The sequence below is a fragment of the Dryobates pubescens genome, chromosome 8 (genome assembly GCF_014839835.1).
Source record: "Dryobates pubescens isolate bDryPub1 chromosome 8, bDryPub1.pri, whole genome shotgun sequence".
In the NCBI taxonomy this organism is placed as follows: domain Eukaryota; kingdom Metazoa; phylum Chordata; class Aves; order Piciformes; family Picidae; genus Dryobates; species Dryobates pubescens.
In genome coordinates, this window is record NC_071619.1 from 28,667,628 (window position 1) to 28,686,668 (window position 19,041).

The 19,041-nt window shown below is 39.4% G+C and overlaps 1 protein-coding gene across 3 annotated transcripts in view; it reads right to left on the minus strand.

Annotated features, from left to right (window-relative positions):
• Positions 1-217: 217 nt before the first annotated feature.
• Positions 218-19,041, minus strand: part of MID1 (midline 1) — a 211,475-nt gene continuing 192,651 nt past the window's right edge. For all 3 annotated transcript variants that reach the window (XM_054163456.1, XM_009896964.2, XM_054163455.1), the window contains exons 7-10: positions 12,767-12,910; positions 5,055-5,216; positions 3,058-3,265; positions 218-704 (exon numbers count right to left, since the gene is read on the minus strand). In XM_054163456.1, the coding sequence (XP_054019431.1) occupies positions 356-704; positions 3,058-3,265; positions 5,055-5,216; positions 12,767-12,910 (863 nt within the window). In that variant the 3' untranslated portion in view covers positions 218-355. The remainder of the gene's footprint in view (positions 705-3,057; positions 3,266-5,054; positions 5,217-12,766; positions 12,911-19,041) is intronic.

Below are 19,041 nucleotides of genomic sequence, written 5' to 3' on the forward strand. Positions count from 1 at the left end.
TTTCCTTTATCTCTCTTTCTTTTTTCCTTTTTCTTTTTTTTTTTTTTTTCTTTATAAATAATTTATAAATCTTCCTGTAAGAGACTAAGTACAAACCCAAACAAACAAAAAACCAGAAGGGAAAAAAAAAAAAGGAGTTCTAAAAAGGAGTTCTAAGATATTATTAAAGCCACTTCTCATCCTTCCATAAAAAGTACACATTAAAGAGAGATTCTCTTCTTTTCAGTTCTGGCTGGATTTGGCAGCAGCAGTTGGGATGCCACACAGTATGCCATACAGCTCCAGGCAGGCTCATGCAGGCAGCCACCTGGCCACCCTGGGAAGATGTGTTGTCCTACCTTTTGGCTTTTAGCAGTCATGCGAGCTGCTCAGAGGAGTCTAGGTGGTCAGGGATAGGCAAGCCGGTTATAATGGTCAAACACTTGTTCCACACAGTGAATGTGGGGCACACCGGCTGCCCAAATGAAATGTCAAACGTGTAAAGGTGTAGGGAGTTCAAAGCATCATAAAAAGCAAGGGAACCGTTGTCATAGTCCAGTAAAATCCCAACCCGCCGCAAGTGAGGAGCAGGCTCAATGGGGACCTCTTTGCTGTTGTGCCGAACCACCCATGTATTGTTGCAGCGGCAAAGCACCCAGGAGACAGAATTCTTCCCGATCCACTCGTGCTTTGGTGCCGACTTGTAGGAAATGCCAATAGCATACCTGCAAAACAAAAACAACTCAAGGAAACAAATGCTTCCTGCCATAGACTCGTAGCATTGTTAGGGGTGGAAGGGATCTCAAGGACCACCCAGTTCCAACACCCCTGCCGTGGCCAGGGACGCCTCACACTACAGCAGGCTGCTGAGAGCCACACCCAGCCTGGCCTTAAAAACCTCCAGGGATGAGACTTCCATCACCTCCCTGGGCAACCTGTTCCAGTGCCTCACCACCCTCATGGGGAAAAATTTCTTCCTACCATCCAATCCAAATCTAACCATTTCTAGTTTTGCTCCATCCCCCCAAGTCCTATCACTCCCTGACACCCTAAAAAGTCTCTCATCAGCTTTCTTGTAGGCCCCCTTATGATACTGGATGGTCACAATAATGTCTTCTTGAAGCCTTCATGTTTGTCTCTCTTTTACAACTGTAGGGCATTACCATCCTGGACAGGGGATTCCAGGTTGCTCTCTCCTGAGTGTGTGGGCACATTTTTTGTCAGTTTTCAGGATTCTGGATGACATTTCCCCTTTCCCCTTCTTTCTCTTTTGTACATGTACTGATGTAATCTGTTACTTTCATAGTGGAGGAGTAAAATATTCTGTGTAAATCAACTAGAAGAGTCTCCCTGCCTTTCCCCCCCTCACCTCCCTGCCTTATCTCTTGGGAAGAGGAGGTGGGAGGGGGAAAGAGGTGGCACTAAAACCATAACATTCACTATGATAATTTTCTGGAGCATTGCCTCTGGTATCCAGAAGGAAAATCATTGAACACTTGATGACTCTAGGTTTAAATTTCAATTTACATTTCCCAAATTTCCACTTCCAAACAGAAGAATGCAGAGGAGTTCATTGATTTTAAATACACTGCTATCTGTCAGATAATCTGATCTCTCATTGCTCCTTTAATATATGTCCCAGAAGAAGGTATGCAGGTGTAAGCATCAAAGGATACATTAAAAAAAAACAAACCTGAAACACACTTCTTTGCCATTCTGAAATATGTTTTGCCAGGTGTTGGTGTGGTTTCAGATTCAAATGAGCATTTTTGAGACTGTGTTTTGGGCCAAGTGAAGCAATTATAGGTGAAGACATTTGCTCTGCAAACCACAATTTATGGCAAGATGTACAGGATAAAAGGACTGAGAAAATGTTTGTATAAATGGACACTGAGGGCAGATACCTGATTTCTTGTATAGAACAGAAAGGTAGAAGTTCCGCCTGCTGTGGAGATACTGCAGTGTTGCTTGGACTTTCAATCAACAGAGATTAATGTGACATGTTACTCTATTTCCATTCCTTACAGTTGGCACAGGCAAACACCATTTTCCTTGTTTGAGACAGTGGGCATATCTGAGGCCCTTACTGACTTTTCCACTCCATTAACCTCCTTCCTAACTGTTGCCTTTGAATCTCAAAGGATGACATCACTTACACTGTCTGAATAGTCCCTGAAATTCACTCCCATAGGACAGAGGATCATTCAGGAATGGAGAAATGCATTCCTTCATTTTCTACCCCTTACTTCCATACTCTGGGGCACAGACTTACAGCTCTGCCTGTCCCTAATCAAATCTGACCTCGAGTCATGTGAAACTGGATAATTGTCCTCATTTTCTTTTCCTTACTGAAGGACACTAAGATGTTTGATATTTAGTAAAGAAATGGTTACTCTGTGGTATAAATGAGATGAAACTTTCTGACTTCTCCAGTTCACTAAAATATTAAACTATACTGCATGTAGGTTCAAATCCCAACCATTCCTAGATATGTAGTAAAAGTCCTGTGAATATATATGCTAAGTATAAAGATCACAGAATCACAGAATTGCCTGCATTGGAAAAGACCTTTAAGATTATCAAGTCAAATCATCAGCCTTACACTGACAAGTCCTTGACTAAACTGTGTACATGACCCTTAAATACCTCCGGGGATGGGGACTCCACCACCTCCCTGGGCAAAACCTTCCAATCTCTGATAACACTTTCAGTGAAGAAATTCTTTCTAATATCCAACCTAAACTTCCCCTGGCACAACTCAAGGCCATTTCTTCTTGTCCTGTCATTTGTCACTTGGTTGGACAGGCTGACCCCAACCTCTTTTCAGCCTCCAGGCAGAGGCTTTACCTAGTAGATTTAATTCCAGAATACAACAGTGATGGAGTTTGGAAAACAGTCTTGACAAACTATGTGAAAGGATATGCTTGTCCTCCTGCACTGCTCCCCGTGCCTCCCCATGCCTATTATCCTGCTTTTCTAGTTTGCTATGCCTCTGCCACTGGTCTCAACAAGAGAAACTGTGCCAGGACCTGCATGATGTGAGCTGGTGATTCCTTTCACATCTGTTTGTACACTTACCATGTACTTCCACTTATAACCACTTCCCAGTAGTGCCGCCCACTGTCAATGAACACGTTGCCAGCTACTCCGTAACTCCCTTGGCTCGTGAATCTCTCTGGTGTATGGCTCTTTTTGGACGATGTTTCATCACGTTCCACTGTCAAATTATCATGAGACACTTTCAATTTTCTGTGAGCAGACTTGGGGTCCAGTTTAAATGGCTGACCTGAAGACACAGACAAAGATGGCAGAAGAATGTTTCGCTTTGATTGTAAAAAGGATTAGCAAGCCCCTAAGAAGACCACAAGCTTACACAACCATATTAATCTTCTCCTCTGAAACATTCTTGAGGCAGACTAACCTATTCTGCTCCTTGCAATAGCTAGCTGGCATTGTCAGTTTACTGTCCATCTCATTGTGCACTAACTTCCCCATGCTGATAATCCCTGAAAAGAGCCTTGCATAATCATCATGCCCATTATCTCTGACCTAGAGGTAACCCGAATACTCTAATTCCTGCATGTAATTGAAACCAATATACATGCTAATAAAGCTTGGAGGGGTGATTTTTTTTTCCCACAACATATTAGATTTTAAATAAATTACATTCTATTAGTTCTCTAGGGATAAAGCTCCATAATAACATCTTCATTGTTACTACAAAATTATGATTTCACATTCCACAAACTGAGTTTGAAAATAGGAAGAAGCCTTCTCTGTTCATTCACTCACAGCTTTATTTATAACAATCACAGTCAACAATTCAGGATTGCTTTGGAAGCATGCCCACACGGCACTGGATACTGTGCATTAAAAAGAAGGAAGTGAATTGTAACTTGGTCCAAATAATATGGTGTAAAAACATTACTAAGGCTGTTGCTCTTGGCAAGTATCTTTGGCTGTAGCACAAGGTTTGTAGACAATAACAGGAAGCTTTTTGGTAAACTGAATCCTGTAGATATATAAAGCCTGCCACAATTCTGACAAGCTTGCTCATTGTGTCATAAAGCAGAATGATCCTTTACCTTCACCAGGAAACAACTAGTAAAGTATGAGTCCACAAGTGGCCCAGCAAAGCCCTTTTCCCTTACTGAAAAGTCTGTATGTGACAGGTAGTTCAACTATGATGTAAATTGTTCAGAGTTATCTACAACATATATTTAGTTATGTTTCATGGCCACATATGGAATAAACTCATCTGGGGACACATTTTACCTGCTTTTTCTTACTACTTGGTAGCAATAAAATACCTGCAGCTTGCCTCTCTAACTCATTAGTAGCCTCTGTGTTGCTAAAGCAGTTCCTGAAGGATACTCTTCAAGCATCCTTCTCTACAATAAACAGCGTTCCCTTTCCATTGCTCAGAGCTGCCTATGATGACTTTATGACTGAGGGAGTGGCTAGGGCACAAGAAGAAAAGTGCTGAAAACCAGTCCTAAAATTGCTATACTACATCTGCTAAAAATTTGCAGAACCACTGTTTTTTTGAAGTGGGATCTCTGACTATTCTACCACCTTGCTGAACACCATAAAAAACTGAGGGGGATGGAGCTAGGAAGTTTTCCAGTGCCCTAAGGAAGAGATCATTTTGGAGGATAAAATTAAACTAGTAATCATCTTATGAACACTACATAAAAATGAAATGTTCTACTAAAAACAAAAGTTGCTTTTTTTTTCCCCCTTTTTGCTCTGTAGAGGAGCAAAGAGGGAGGAGATTGAAAGAAAACCACAAAAGAGTACTTTCAATCACTTCATATGTAATGGCTCTGCTCCTAAATGGTATTTCCAGTGACCAAACTATAGCTGGATCTCCTGAAAAAGTAAAAAAAAAACCAAAAAAGGGCAATTTCTGCACTACTCTGGCAATCTTAAATTGAGTTAAATAAGTGACTTCCATTGTGGGAAGCACTTTAAAGAAGTTAAACTGCTCTGTGCTCACGTATCTTCCAAAGATCAAACCTAAAAGGAAAGACAAGGAAGAAGAATGGGTGTGTAGTGTGTCTCACATTACTCACTGTTTGTCTTGAGCTTGCCAGGCTCGCTGCTTCGGCTGCCTGCCTGATTAATGGCCTTAACAATGAAGATGTACTTAGTGCCACTCTGCAAGCCGTGCACTGTGTAGTGGTTTTGTTTGATATTGGGAACAATCATCCAGCTGTCGGCTGAGTTGCATAAACCTGCAATTTCAAACAGAGCACATCAGTCATGACATACAAACCACTTTGCAACAGAGGAACATTTAGAGCACTTCCAGGCACCCAGTGGCCTATGCGAATTTTGCTTCTGTACCTCTCAAAGTGTGGTGGCACTTACTGAGTCACTATGTAATGCCACTCACTCATTTCATGAGCCTTCAAAGTACCTTTTATGTTCTTGAAATATGAAGTCAACCATGAAAAATGGGCATTTAAGAAATGACTTAGTAGAGGCATAGGCAATCTGAGATTTTTCATATCCCAGCACAAGGAATTCTTTATTGCTTAAGAACTAGAGGATTATGGAGATCCCATCAATCTACTGTTTGGATTAATGAACTCAGTTTAAACCTTAGAAAACTAATGCTAGCAGAAAAGTTAGGAGGGGTGAGGAGGCACCTTTGCTGACAGTCCCCAGGTATGCATCCTTCAGAACCTGAAGCAAATCATAAGGCCAAATGAGGCAGAGTATGGGCTTCAGCTCTTACACTCCAGACTTTGCCAGGATGTAGTCTAAGACAGTGAATTTAATGGATGCAACTTTTTGATTTATATCCTCACAGTTAGAAGTCAACTGGAGAAGAGTCAGATAATTTTCCACTTACAACATTTTTGGGTACATTTCATTCTTACCACAGAAGTATAATACGTAGCAAGTAAGTAAAATAAAGGAGGAGCAATATCACCTTCAAAACATGAACATACTCTGTTAAGATGAACTTAGTCATCTACATCATTTTTTTCCTACTGTGGTATAACTACAATGATGTTCAATCACCTATATTACTTACTGTACATTCTGAACAGCTCCTGATCTGATGGATCCCTGGTCTCACAGCTCTCTTATTATAAATGTTTACATAAACAACCATTTTAACATTCATGAAGTGTATATATATTCAGAACATGTTATATAGACATACAACTAGAAAAAAATGCCTGCAGATGGAAATGTATTCATGTGTGTGCCTAGGTAAGACTGGAGAACTTAAAGATGCTTGAGTGGATAAGTAATATAAAGTCTAAAGTCTCTGCCTGTACTGGGCATAGAAGATGTTGTGAGAACTACCATGCTATTAAAAATCCAGCTTTCAGCTTTTAACTCATGTTTTACCAGCAAATCACTGTGTACTAGTGAGGAGAACCTTGCAGAAGTCAGCACTACTTTCAGCCCCGTGTATTAGACAACACAAAACCTTTATGTAAAATAAAAATTAAAAGGCTACTGACATGAAAACTGAAACTTGAAAGAAAAGGACCTGTGGTACAGGTTTACAAGCTCACAAACAATTAATAACCTTCCTAACTTGGGATATGCTTTTTGTAACAAGTTCAATAGAAAGAGAACTCAGACCCCAAACTTCAATGCAATAATTACATAGCTTGTGTCTCAAAGTTCTCCTATATTACGTAGCATCCTTGAGAGGCAGGCAGCTATTCATACTCTGCACATGGGTAACTGAGGCACAGTTTCAGGTGGGACTCACTTCACCTGGCCATCTAACAAAGAGCTGCAATGTCTAACCTGATAGCACATCAAATAATATACGACAGTAATTGGAATGGATCCAGACAGTGGTCCTTCCACAAACACACGTTGAAAGCAACTGTCTGTGGTATACAGAGGCCATACACAAACCTGACACAACCACAGAAATACCCAGAGTCTTGCTAAATCACCTTGACAACAGATTTGTATTAGTCACTACAACTCTCTGAAGCACACATTTTCCAGGCTCACATTACACTTTTAATGATATTCTACAGAGATGGATTGCTCCTTAAGCAAGTAAAAACCCCATCTGAATAGGTGTATGAAGGACTCCAGAGGTACAGTTGCATTGTTATGTGTCTCCTCTCCAGTCTATCCTCTCCTTCCGTGCATGTGGATTTATATGTACCCAGTACTCATGAGTCTGTAAATACTCACACAGAGCAAATTATTATGGTATTAAATAATCAAGTTAATGATTAATTTATATTTCTCTGTACAAAAGCCAGAGCTACAATAATTTTAGGTATTGCTACACCTTGTCCTCCTCTGCTGGAGTTAATGCCAAAACACTCACAGGCAGGTGTGTATTCATCCCATCTGACCCTGGACAAACAGCAGAGGTCCTGAGACCTTGCCTGCCCTAAACTGTCTGCATAGTCAATAGGGAAAGGTGGGAATCCTTCATTTGATCTGACTCATGTTCTAGGGGAAAGCTGTTGATGACCCAAGATAAGGTGGATTTCTTCTCTTTGTTCTTCCAATCTAAGGCACACCAGACAGCTGGTGGGCAGTAGATGTTGGATGTGCAGTGACTGACTTGGTTACTTTGCTTGACAACCTTTTGCTGACCCAACAGGCTTAGCTCATTCCTATGCACTAGGAGACTCAGTGATGTGCCCATGTTCTTCCTGACTGTGAGCCATTTCATAACAGGCTTTAAACTGGACTTTGATTAAAAAAAAATCTTGGGAATGAAGTTTTGATGGTGTCCAACTACAAGTCCAAAATCCTTCAATAGAGAGAGCAGTAGCTAGTGGCAACCAAGCTAAGTTTTTATGTATGAAAGAATATTTTGTCGCTGCATCAAAAGAATCTGTCGCCAGTTATGCCCTGTCAGGACAGCCTTTATTCTCTGAATACAAAAGAAGATTACTAAGAAAGTTGAGGGAAACGAGCAAGTAGCCTGGTAATGCAGGCATCTGAGGGTAGTGTCTGCCCTCTCGGCTCCCTACCAGCGGCAGCAGGTTAAGTGGAAAAACACACACCCTCACTGGCACAGCAGCAGGAGCTAAGGGGCTCCTATTGTACCCACTCCTAATCCAGGCTACATTCAGGTTTCTTGTTTCAAAAACACAGGGCTTTTTACAGGGTTATGCAGGTGGCAAAACAATGTATTTAAAAACTGTAGCCTACAAAAATGTAGAGAATTTAAATTACATCCTGGAATGGTGCACTGAGCACAGTGATGTCCACGCAGGATGTGTGAGTTTTCAAAACAAGTTTCTCGGAGTCTGGAGGTAATAATTTTTAAAGCAATGTGCCTGGTGTTGGCTGGTGATGCACTTTAAACAACAGATGGGAAAAATCCCAGGGTGTAAATCCTCCTAAAATTTACACGGATAGGTTTTAATAAAATACATCTTCTGGAAAACTGGAGAAGGAGCACAGAAGTCCTGGGAAGGTTATTTCATCTCTTGAGTATTTTAATTCTTTTTAAAAGCTTTATTTGAATAAATGATTACCAATTCAAATGGGGAGCATAAATACAGTAGGTGAAAGTAGCAAATATCTCTCTGCCCCCACTCTGCATTCCCACGTGAAAGAAAATAATGCATGCAGGATTTCTGCAAACCACGGGGCATGTTTTAAAGAAATACACTCTTCTTATTCTTTTCAAGAGGCAGACATTTTCCTGGGTTTATCTCAAGGCTGCATTTGAAATACTAGAATATGCTCACCTGAGGATGGTGAGGAATCTGGTTTTAATAAATTAAAACTTCTGGAAACAGACAAAAGCTAGAATGTTCAAAAATAAACTGAAGAATCATAAGTTCACTGCTTTTCAGGGAAGCTTGAGCTCCTCATTGTCTTAGATCCTCAACAGAATTTTATCCTAATACCATGGAGAGTGTAGCCAGGTAACACTGAACAGGCTCTAACGGTACAGTGCATCCTTAATACAGTGACCTTTAGTATTTAGCTGATGTAACTAACTCACCTGAATTCCATTTACTAGGAAAGAGAGAACTGTTACTTCTTTTTATTTTGAAGACAGAGATGCGTTTTTCATAAAGACTTCTTGTACCACAGTTAATAAACAAAGGGATGTTTAAATCTTACCCTTCCTGAGGCACATGAAGCAAATCCATGACATTAAAAAAATGCAAGCTCAATAAATACTCAAAAAATTATTGAAATGAGATAATGAAATTGTAATGCATGTTAGCTAGCTAGTGACAAAGTCTTTTTAAAAGCCTTTACAATATTCAGATTGCAGGTGATTAGGTGCCTCTCTGAAATGCAAATGTGTGAATGGTATAACTGAGAACACTCTGAGTACAACTGCTTTAGTAAAAGCCTGATCAATTTAAAGTCTGTATTGCTCTTATGCATAGAACAGGGCTGCCAAGCATTTAATAGCCAAGCACTTTGGCCACATTTGGAAATAATCTTTCCTGTATGAAATAGGATTCAAAATGAAATACTCTGTTTGGATCTTTTCCATCAAATGTTAACTCTCCAATTTTTCAGTTAATAAAAAAGAATATAGTTGATTATGTTGGATTGAAAATACGCTAGAAAAACATAGCACTGCTTGCTCTTGTTACTGAATTCTTAGCAATGTCTGAGTGATATATGCCTCTGGTGGGGGGAATGTACTGAGCAGTGGAAAGTGCAGTCAGTCTGGCTATGTGGTTTTAAGAAATGGATTCCAAAATAACAGCTTCCATTAGCACAGTTGGTGGGTATGTATGCAAAGTGATTCCCGTTGTCTCAGGGGAAAAAGGCTTGTTAGTTTAATGCAGCACTCATCCTTCTCCCTCCTGAGTAATTCATAGCTACAAAAACACAGGACCAAAGAAAATCCATGAACCTGTTTACATTACCTGCTATAGGCAACACACAATGCCAGTGGAAACTTCTGGGGATATGGCAGAGAAACAAATGGAAAAAAATAATTTTGTGCAACAAGGTGCAAGTGCCATAAATAGAAAGAAACTGGAGCTAATTCAAAATCTCTGCCATTAAAATAGAATCAAAAGAGAAAAATCACCTAGCTTCAGTTCATCAAAACATGAAGGCTGCAGCACAGCACCTGCTAACGTCCCTTACAGTAAAAATAGCTCACTCTGTCCAACCACACCAATAAGGTACACTCTGATATTTAAGGACATTCTTTGAAAGCAATTGATAAAAGTTGAGATATTAAAACCTTTTGCAGGACAAAGAGTATAACACACCAAAGTGGAAAAAAAAAAGTCCAAGCAGGTTCTAAATAGAATTGGGACATTGTTTGGCAAATCTCCAGCACCAGTGGAACTTAGAATGAATTGTGAGAATCTCCTGTGTTAGAGAACTGGGAAAAATTGTAGCAGTTAATTTTGGTGGCAACATCTCTATTGGGAATGTTCAACTCTACATTAAATATATATAATGTGATTGAAACAAACAAAAAAACCCTTTACAACATTAGCAAAACCCTTTTACACACACATATATACATGCATTTAATTTAGGTTGACTTTGCAGCTTTCAGTAAAATTGAAACTGACAGCTGGGATGTTTGTACACTAAAAGAAATTAAAAATTAAAAGGGACAGCTCTTTAATTTAATTATTGTTGTTCAAGGTCTTCAGAACACTTTGTAAACAAAGTTCTTACAGCGTTAATTTACTTGTTACATATTTTCTAGTAAGCAAACAGAAACACCCCATTATCACAAAGCTGTGGAAATGACCTCTCTGCTGCCTTTAGTGCCAACAACAGACTTGCATAAAGTCTTCTAGCATGAAGCCTAACACGGCCTCAAGCTTCATCAGGGGAAGTTTAGGTTGCATATCAGGAAGAATTTCTTTACTGAACAAGTGGTGGGGCATTTTAACAGGCTACCCAGGGAGGTGGTGGAGTCACCATCCCTGAGGGTATTAAAAAAAGATTAGATGTGGCACTGCAGTGGTCATAGAGACGCTGGGTAGAAAGTTGAACTTGATGATCTTAAAGGTCATTTCCAACCCTAATGATTCTACAAATGGGCTAGAACACAGCAATGCACTTTATCATTAAGTCCTGACCACATAGTAGTGATTAATCATGGAAGCTTTTCTTTCCTCATCTACCTTGCACTGATTTGTTTCAAATTGCTGTAAGATCTTTTCGTTATCCAGCTTGCTCAGACGTAGAAGCACGTGCTTGGTCTTTTCAGCAGTCTTAAATTTTACAGTGTGTTAGCCAAAATTAGGCTGCTCAGTGAAATGCTAAATGGAGTTTTTGGAAAAACACTCACCTTATTTTTCAGTCAGTCCTGAATACCTTAATATATTCACAGTATACTACATAAAAATGGTGTTAAAATGATAGCACTTGAATCCTCAGATATTCCTTCAGATGGCTTGGAAAATTAACTCCGTTTAAGTGATGGAGAAAATGAGGTGCACACAGTAAGAGGAGTAATTTTGGCTCAGTACTGAAACTTTGCATAGGCAATACCATTTTCCCACTGACATAAAACATGGAAATGCATTGACAGCACTGACCCTCATCAAATTACCTCGATGGATTTTGTGAGAAGAAAAACACTTCTGCACTGGATCAGAACTAAGCCTATCTATCAGTGTATGTCTGGGATATCTGATAGTAGACAAAAGCAGGAGTGTTGGAAGGTGTTAATGACCAGGGAAAGCACACAGTGATCATTTCTCACCACTCTCTCCCAGGCCTCAGCAGCTTAGTGCTCTGGGACTTCCTGAGCTAGGAGGAAGTCTCTGCACTTCATTGTTCTCAGTAGATTTTTCTTGCATGATCTGTCCAGTCATATCTTGAACCCAAAACACAACAAGCCTCTGTGGCAATGAATTCCCAGTTTAAATACATGTTGACTGAACAAACTCTGTCTCTTGATTGATTTGATTTCTATCAGAAACTGGTTCGTGAAGCAAGTACATGTCAGCTAGTGGTATTCCCACTAAATGTAAGAAGAACAGGAAGTTCTTCAGATTCACAGTCAAGGATCACTATCCAATGAATCCGGAAGTGTTGACTCCCTGGCCTCTTTTGTTTTGCTTGGTTCTCAGAAGAATAGTTATTTGCCAACAAAACAGGGAATAATCAGTAAGTCTCTTCATTAAGGAAAGTCAGGGATTCAAAACAGAAAGTCTATTTAATAAGAAAGGTGATACAAAATATAAACCAATTATTATTAAAGCCATTATAGGTAGAACAAAGTTCCCATATTAATTGTTCCACTGGTGTTTGCTGAACTAGCCTTCATTATACTGAGACCTTTGCTTTGTAGTCTTGAAGACAGCAAAAGCAAAACCAAAAAATCCCAAGAAGGAGGACCTTAATCTGTATTTCTGAAAAAGGTCTGGTTGTCAAAGTTATCTAAATCACAATGAGGCTGCAGGTCTAATTACTGATCAGTCCAACACAGGCTTCCAAGTGCTTGACTAGCTAAGGCAATGGAACTGAGATCTTTGTCCTTGCTCCATATGCAACAAGGAACCTAGGATATGAGAAACAAGTCCTATTAATATAGATGATATTTATACCTTTGGTAATATGCACTGGATTTATTCTTTGAAAGCTCTCACTATATGGCACTCACAGAAAAGACAAGAAATTTGAGCTGAATTAATTCTGAAATTTAAAATGTTTTGAAATCATTATTACTCTGGGTTTATCATTTTGACTGTAAACTGCCCTAGAAAATATTCTCTCCTTTTGTTTTTAATGTATGAGTACATGTACACTTAAAGGCACTTGATTGAGAGAGAAACCATAAGGAAACAGAACTAGAAAAGTGAAGGTTCATACTTACTAACAACATTAGCTTGGCCAGTGAAGATGGTGTACTGCAGCTCATAAGAGACCACACTGAACTCATCATCCGATGTCCAGTGGACAGTAATAGTATCATAAGAAGCTGTACAGAGCTCTTCTCGAATCGTAGGTGGGTTGGGAGCTGTGAGATACAAGAGAGGAGGCTTACCGACAAAATCAGTTAAATATTTCCCTTCTCACCTGAGATCAGTGGATGCATCTGATATGTAAATTTCTATATCATTCAACAGACTTTTCAACACCTTTTTACCAATTCCAGTAACAATTTTGCTTATCAATAAATTGTTGAACAGGAATTCTTACTACCGATATAAGCACCTAAGAGCACTGGATTGTGAAAATATTTTGTATTAAAGTAGCTTTAATTTCAGACACCCTGGCTTAATTGCTATGTGGGTGGTCACATTGTGATTCGATGGGTACAGCTGACATGTCACTTCTTCTAGGATTGTTCTGACCATCGTAGCAAAATTACCAACGCTTCATATTCATGTGGTGGAGATATCAAGAGGGAGAGTCAACACTGCTGACTTTAAAGCAGTGTTTGCCTAACCTGTCTTACCAGAGACTGGTTTAAGTGGTACTTACAAAGTAAAATTTGCAGGAAGCCACCAAGCACTCCTGCTTTCCTGCTCGATCTTTTCCTCTCTGTAAGTTCATTTTTATTAATTTCCTGGCTCTACACTCGAGTTTAGACACACATGATTTGTTGGCTATACACAGAAAGAGTTCTTGTAACATCATGCTGTATAATGATTATAACCTAATTCTCAATGTCACTGCTAATTCAATAGTTCTAGAAAGCCATCCAAATGTTTTAATAAAAAGCTGTCCCTTTCTTTTGTTGAGTGCTTTTTGTTTATTTGTGGGGGTTTTGGTTTGTTTTGTCTTAATCAAGAAGCAATATCTCTGTGTAGCAAGCTATAAATTCTTCTCCCCTATGAACTCATAGGTTTATTTTAAAGACCTATTTAAAGCACTGAAACTTGAAGCAAGCTCCTTAAATCTCTGTTTTCCTTGTTTGCATTCTTTGCAAAGCCAAACACCTAAATAAAGAGAAATCAGTCTTTCTTTGACAGACGGGGGGACCTTCCTCAATGCATGCCTCAGCGGGAGCTTCGTTCTTAATCATCGTCCCTGCATGACACTATGATGCAAAAAGAGAAATCCTTTTGCTTAATAGTGGTGCTGAAGCTGTCATGAAATGAGGAAGAAGGCCACTCAGGCTGAAACAATCAAAATATTCCTGCAGTAAAGGTAAAGGAAGGCAACTTGAAAGGTATTTTTACCACCATTTCTTTAACTTCCTTTAGCCACAATTACAGGCCTTAGAAAAAGTCCCCTCTGAAGGAATTTCACCTTTACTTTTGTAATGCCTTGTTTTTATAAAACATCTGTTTTATTTCTCATTAAGGATTCCTATAGTTAATGTGCCTGCTTTACTGACTTACATTCCCAAGAATTAAAAGTGCAGCTGCACTTCCAAGCAACCTTTTCAACCAAGGGGCATAAGGAAATGTTCAAATGTGTTTCATAGTATCACCATGATTTGCAATGCTCTGAATGCTGTGGCAAAGAAGCTCACCAATGCCTCTTTTTTGGGTTGTTTTTAATGCAGAAGAGGAACCCTTGGGACAGATGGATATAAGTAAACACAGAAAGAAATGAACTAAGATAGGAGCAGTTGTCCAGGGTGGGAATATACACAAAAACAGGAGAATAATACCTGCAGGCTTCCTGAAAGATTAGTGCTGCAGCTTCAAAGTTTTGTGTAACTGAGGCCAGCTAACTGCTGTGAGAACTATACTGTACTGGATCCATCCTATCAGCTTTGTTTCAAAATCTTATCTGATGGAACAATTATTAGAGTGTTGGTTGTCTTTTGTTGTTGTTTGTGGGTTTTGTTTGTTTGATTTGGGTGGTTGGGTTTTCTTTCCCTGTCTGAGGGTTTATTTTTGTATTTCCACCTTCCTCCAAAGGCAAAAGAAAAGAGATCAGCTGATCATTTTTTTTTTTTTTTTGCATTCTGGTATTCAACTAAAGTCATCTTCAGTCACCTTCTTCACTTTACAGAGAAAAGCCTCTTACCTGAGAAAAGTACTTGTTGATATTACAACACAGATAATAAATATTGATTTATGGAAAGCAAGAATTACTGAAGGTTTAATGACCTTTAAAGTGCATTTCAGTACCACCTTAGTGTCTTCAGCTCTTTTGAAAATGACAAACCTAAGATCTCTCTTCATGTGCACACCTGGCTGGCCCTATGGCTGGAGATTTACTGGCTTTCATGTAAAGAGAATGATAGAAAAACAGTCACTTGACCTAAGCAGGACATCTTTTCCCTTGCTCCTGTGATTAACCCACACCCACTTAAGACTGCATGAAACTCAGTTTTTCAAACACTCATTTCATAAAACACTCAGAGTAAAACAGATACCTGCTTCTCTTGCAGACAGGCAAGGAAGGCTACATGAAAATGTTTTGTTCTGACTTTCAAAATAATGTAGAATTCTGATCATCAAATTCTTCATTCCACATTCTACTTTCTGTTGCCGAGTGTAAGATGGTAATGCAGTTAAAATAAATTGACTGTAATCAGTTATCTTTGTTATTACATTTGATAGTGTGTGATTTGCATATGAGAAGTACAAGTACTGCTTCAGAGCTCAGGTGCCACACAGAAAGCTCTGCAGAGACTCCAGAGTGACCTCAAGACTGCACCGGTAACTTCCCCAGCTTGGTCTTGACTTGGTTGTGCTTCACCATTGCTCAGAAAGGGGAAGACCAGGATGATTCCAGCACAGCAGTGGAAGACATATCCACCCTTTAGTCCTGTTTCCCAGTGTAGAAGCAGTGATTGCTCATGAGCCTTTCTAGACCATTTCAGTCCATCAAACAGGAGTGAAGTTTGACAAGTCATGTTGATAATGTGAGTTATTAGCAGCCTTCACAAACTGTTACTCACTGGCAAGGGGAGACAGAAAATAATGTGAAGCAGCTTTAGAAAACCCAAAATTTACAGCCTTAAGAAGGAACCTGGAATCAGTGCCAGCAGACTTAGCAAGGCACAATGAAAGCTGCAGTGTTCTAAGGAATTGCTTTCTAAGGTATAGCTCTCCACAAATGGGACAAGGCCCATGGAGGACCAGGGCAAAGATGTGGGAGTGATAACTGCTTTTTCATCCACCTACATTCATGAATCCACACTCTCTGACAGGAGAGAAACTAATTGCTGAAGGCTACTTGAGTTAATTTGTTTGACTTCAACTCAAGACCGAGCAGGCACGTTTAAAAGGTCAGGAAATCCATCTGAAGTGCCGGAAAGACAGGAGCTATTAGAAAAGCAGTTTCTTAGATTTGCTCCCAGAAGTAAATGACATTGTGAGCACACCTATTCCCTTTCAGACAGGCTAGTCTAACTCACCTTCTTTCAACATTACCTGCATTTTGCTCTGGAGAAGGCTGAAAGTACTTGCATGGTCCATACACCTAAGACGGAGTTTAGGGAAACTGCCACCTCTTATTGATGAATCCCAACAAGAATTCAGTGGCTCCTGGGTGACTACTGAGACTATATCTCAATCCTCTCAGCACAAAGTCACAGAGACTAAAATCAACACAACTTCCTTTTGCATGCTTGGTCTCTGCCTCCCTCCTGTCATGACATGATTGATTTTGTAAGGGTTCCTTACTGATTTGGATACTGAGTGAAAAAGCAAGATCTAAGGCATCTCCATGACTTAATGGTACCACATACTGCTGGTATGAACATGAGGGAGTTGAGGAAACTGCTCTGGAGCTCTCTCAGCTATTTTTCACTGTTTTTATGGTGTATCATGACAGTGTACAGTACCAGTATGCAGGAATTTCAAAGGCACTTGGATGCTTATAAAAATGTGATGTACCAGTAACACGTCATACATGAGCTGGCCTCAAGAGCTCAGTCATACAACCTTCTAGACATAGTCTTTGCATAGAGCAGAACTGTTCAAAACCAACAGAATCAGAAGAAATTACACCCAAAGCAGGAGACTCTTCAAACCTTGTAACGGGTTTGCAGAATGAAGCGGATTTTCTCTGAAAAATATGTTGGCATCTGCTAGGCAAGACATTTCTTTGTTAAGCCATAACTGAAGTGATGGAAGAAGAAAACTTATCACTGTTTCAGAAGGGATTTCTGAAGAAGGGTAAAATGCAAGGTCAGACTAGCTGTTCCTGCAATTGATTTCAAAGTATCAAGAGATAGAACAAGTATTTTTGGTTCACAGTGGATAAAAAAAGCCCTTATGCTGGTAATGCTGCGCAGAGAGTTTGCAAGTCAAATGCGTTGCCTTGATCTAGCTAGAGACATGTTTAGAAAAAGATAAGTTCCAGATGAAGAGTTTGAGCAACTGGCAAGATAAGAAAGCTTTCAAAAGACATCAAGGCTATATGTACAGAGAATAGAACAGTCAGAGGAAGATTAAGGATATGGTTTTAATACACTGAACTTGACATCTCAATGTCTGGCTGGCATCTTTCAGAGAGATATAAAAGATTTTCGTTTGGATAGCAGAAACTTTGGACAGACAGCTGTGCAAATGATAAGCACAAAGCAGCTACATTTATATTTGGGAAAGAGATAGCCTAGGAAGAAAGAAAGATGCAAAATCCAATATGCCACATAAAAAACTGGATCTGGGAGTTAGAGGATGAAGATCAGACAAGTAGTGCACTGGGAAGAACCACAGGAGAAGAAAATCTCCAGAAGACAGTCAAGGTCAGCTGCTTTGAAGGCAGCTGACAGCAGAGAGAATGAAGCTGGAAATCAGGCTTTGACATTTTGGTCATAAGCAGTATAGATGATAGATACAAGACAGGCTTCTTAGCTTACTTCACAACACAGAGGTACCACTAAGGCTTACAAATGGTCTTCATTTAACTTAACTGTGAAACATGATAAAAGCAAAGCCCAATTCACTCAGCCACACAGTTTTCAGTTCAATACCCATGAAGATTCTATTCACCAATCTGAAATAGGTAAAATAAAATAAATCTTCCCCTAGGGTTTCTGAACAGCAATAGATAATAATAAAGTGCATTTGACTTTGGGGACTATGCATATACACATAAACATTACATGCATACACATATTTACACAAATGTATTTTAACTGTCTGCAGAAGTTGTATTTTATGCTCAGATAATTTGGACATGTGTTTTGGATTTTTCCATTGCAGCCATATGCTATTTATTAATGTGAAGAAAAATGGTACAAGACAGACCCAGCTAAAAATGTCCTTCACTGGGCATCAAAGGCAAGAGTAAAAATGGTAGATTAGGGAAAAAACCCAGCTAAACTGCTTTATATGTTTGAAAGTTCCCTCAAACTCCCTTGTGAATAATTTTTCAAGACAGCAGACAAGGTAGGAAGAAGGCAGAGAAGGACCTGTGTAAAGGACAGAGCCAGCATGATGGACCACAGAAAGGATCTTTGTAATAAGATCATTCTTCATTTTGGTACAGATCCCACCTTCATTTTCTACAGTGCACATCAATTAGAGCAGTATTATGAAGCTGTGACTTATAAAGGCAAAAAGAGAGTACAGGTACAGGCTGCTAAATAGATTTAAAGATCCAAACTACAAATATGTGTGTTTGAATGAGACTTTCTATCCTTTCCTGCTTTTGGAGTGATTGGGAGGAAAAGGCACTTCCAGAACGAGGTCATCTGACCTGATATACATGCTTTAAAATGAGATGGTTATTCCTCTCTGACTATAAAGGAAGCTGAGGTTTATTATTTTACAAGTAGATTGCAAGGTTAGGGCAAATTAGTTCATTTATTTCTTAACATTTTCTTTCATTTCCTTGGCTTTTTTATATTTTTTTGGGGTGAATACTCAACATGGTAGCAAATTCCAGCATATTTTGGGAAGAAGAGACACCAGAACATTCCACTGCTACTATATAAAAAGCTAAAGTTACTCTCACCAGATTATTGTTGTAAATTGCTAGAGTATGTGTTAAACACTGATTGCATTCACCAGTCACACACTGACACAGAAATTTCTTTCAGACAAAATCTCTCTTTCAGACACATGACCTTACAACTCTGTAAAACAAGAGTGGCGCTGCCCTTTGCATGCAGGCAGCTTTGCTCTTCCCAGTATTAATTTGTTCATTTATTCATAAAAGTCATAGAAAAATTTGGATTGGAATAGACCTTTAAAAGTTATCTATTCCATCACCCCCTACAGTGAACAGGGA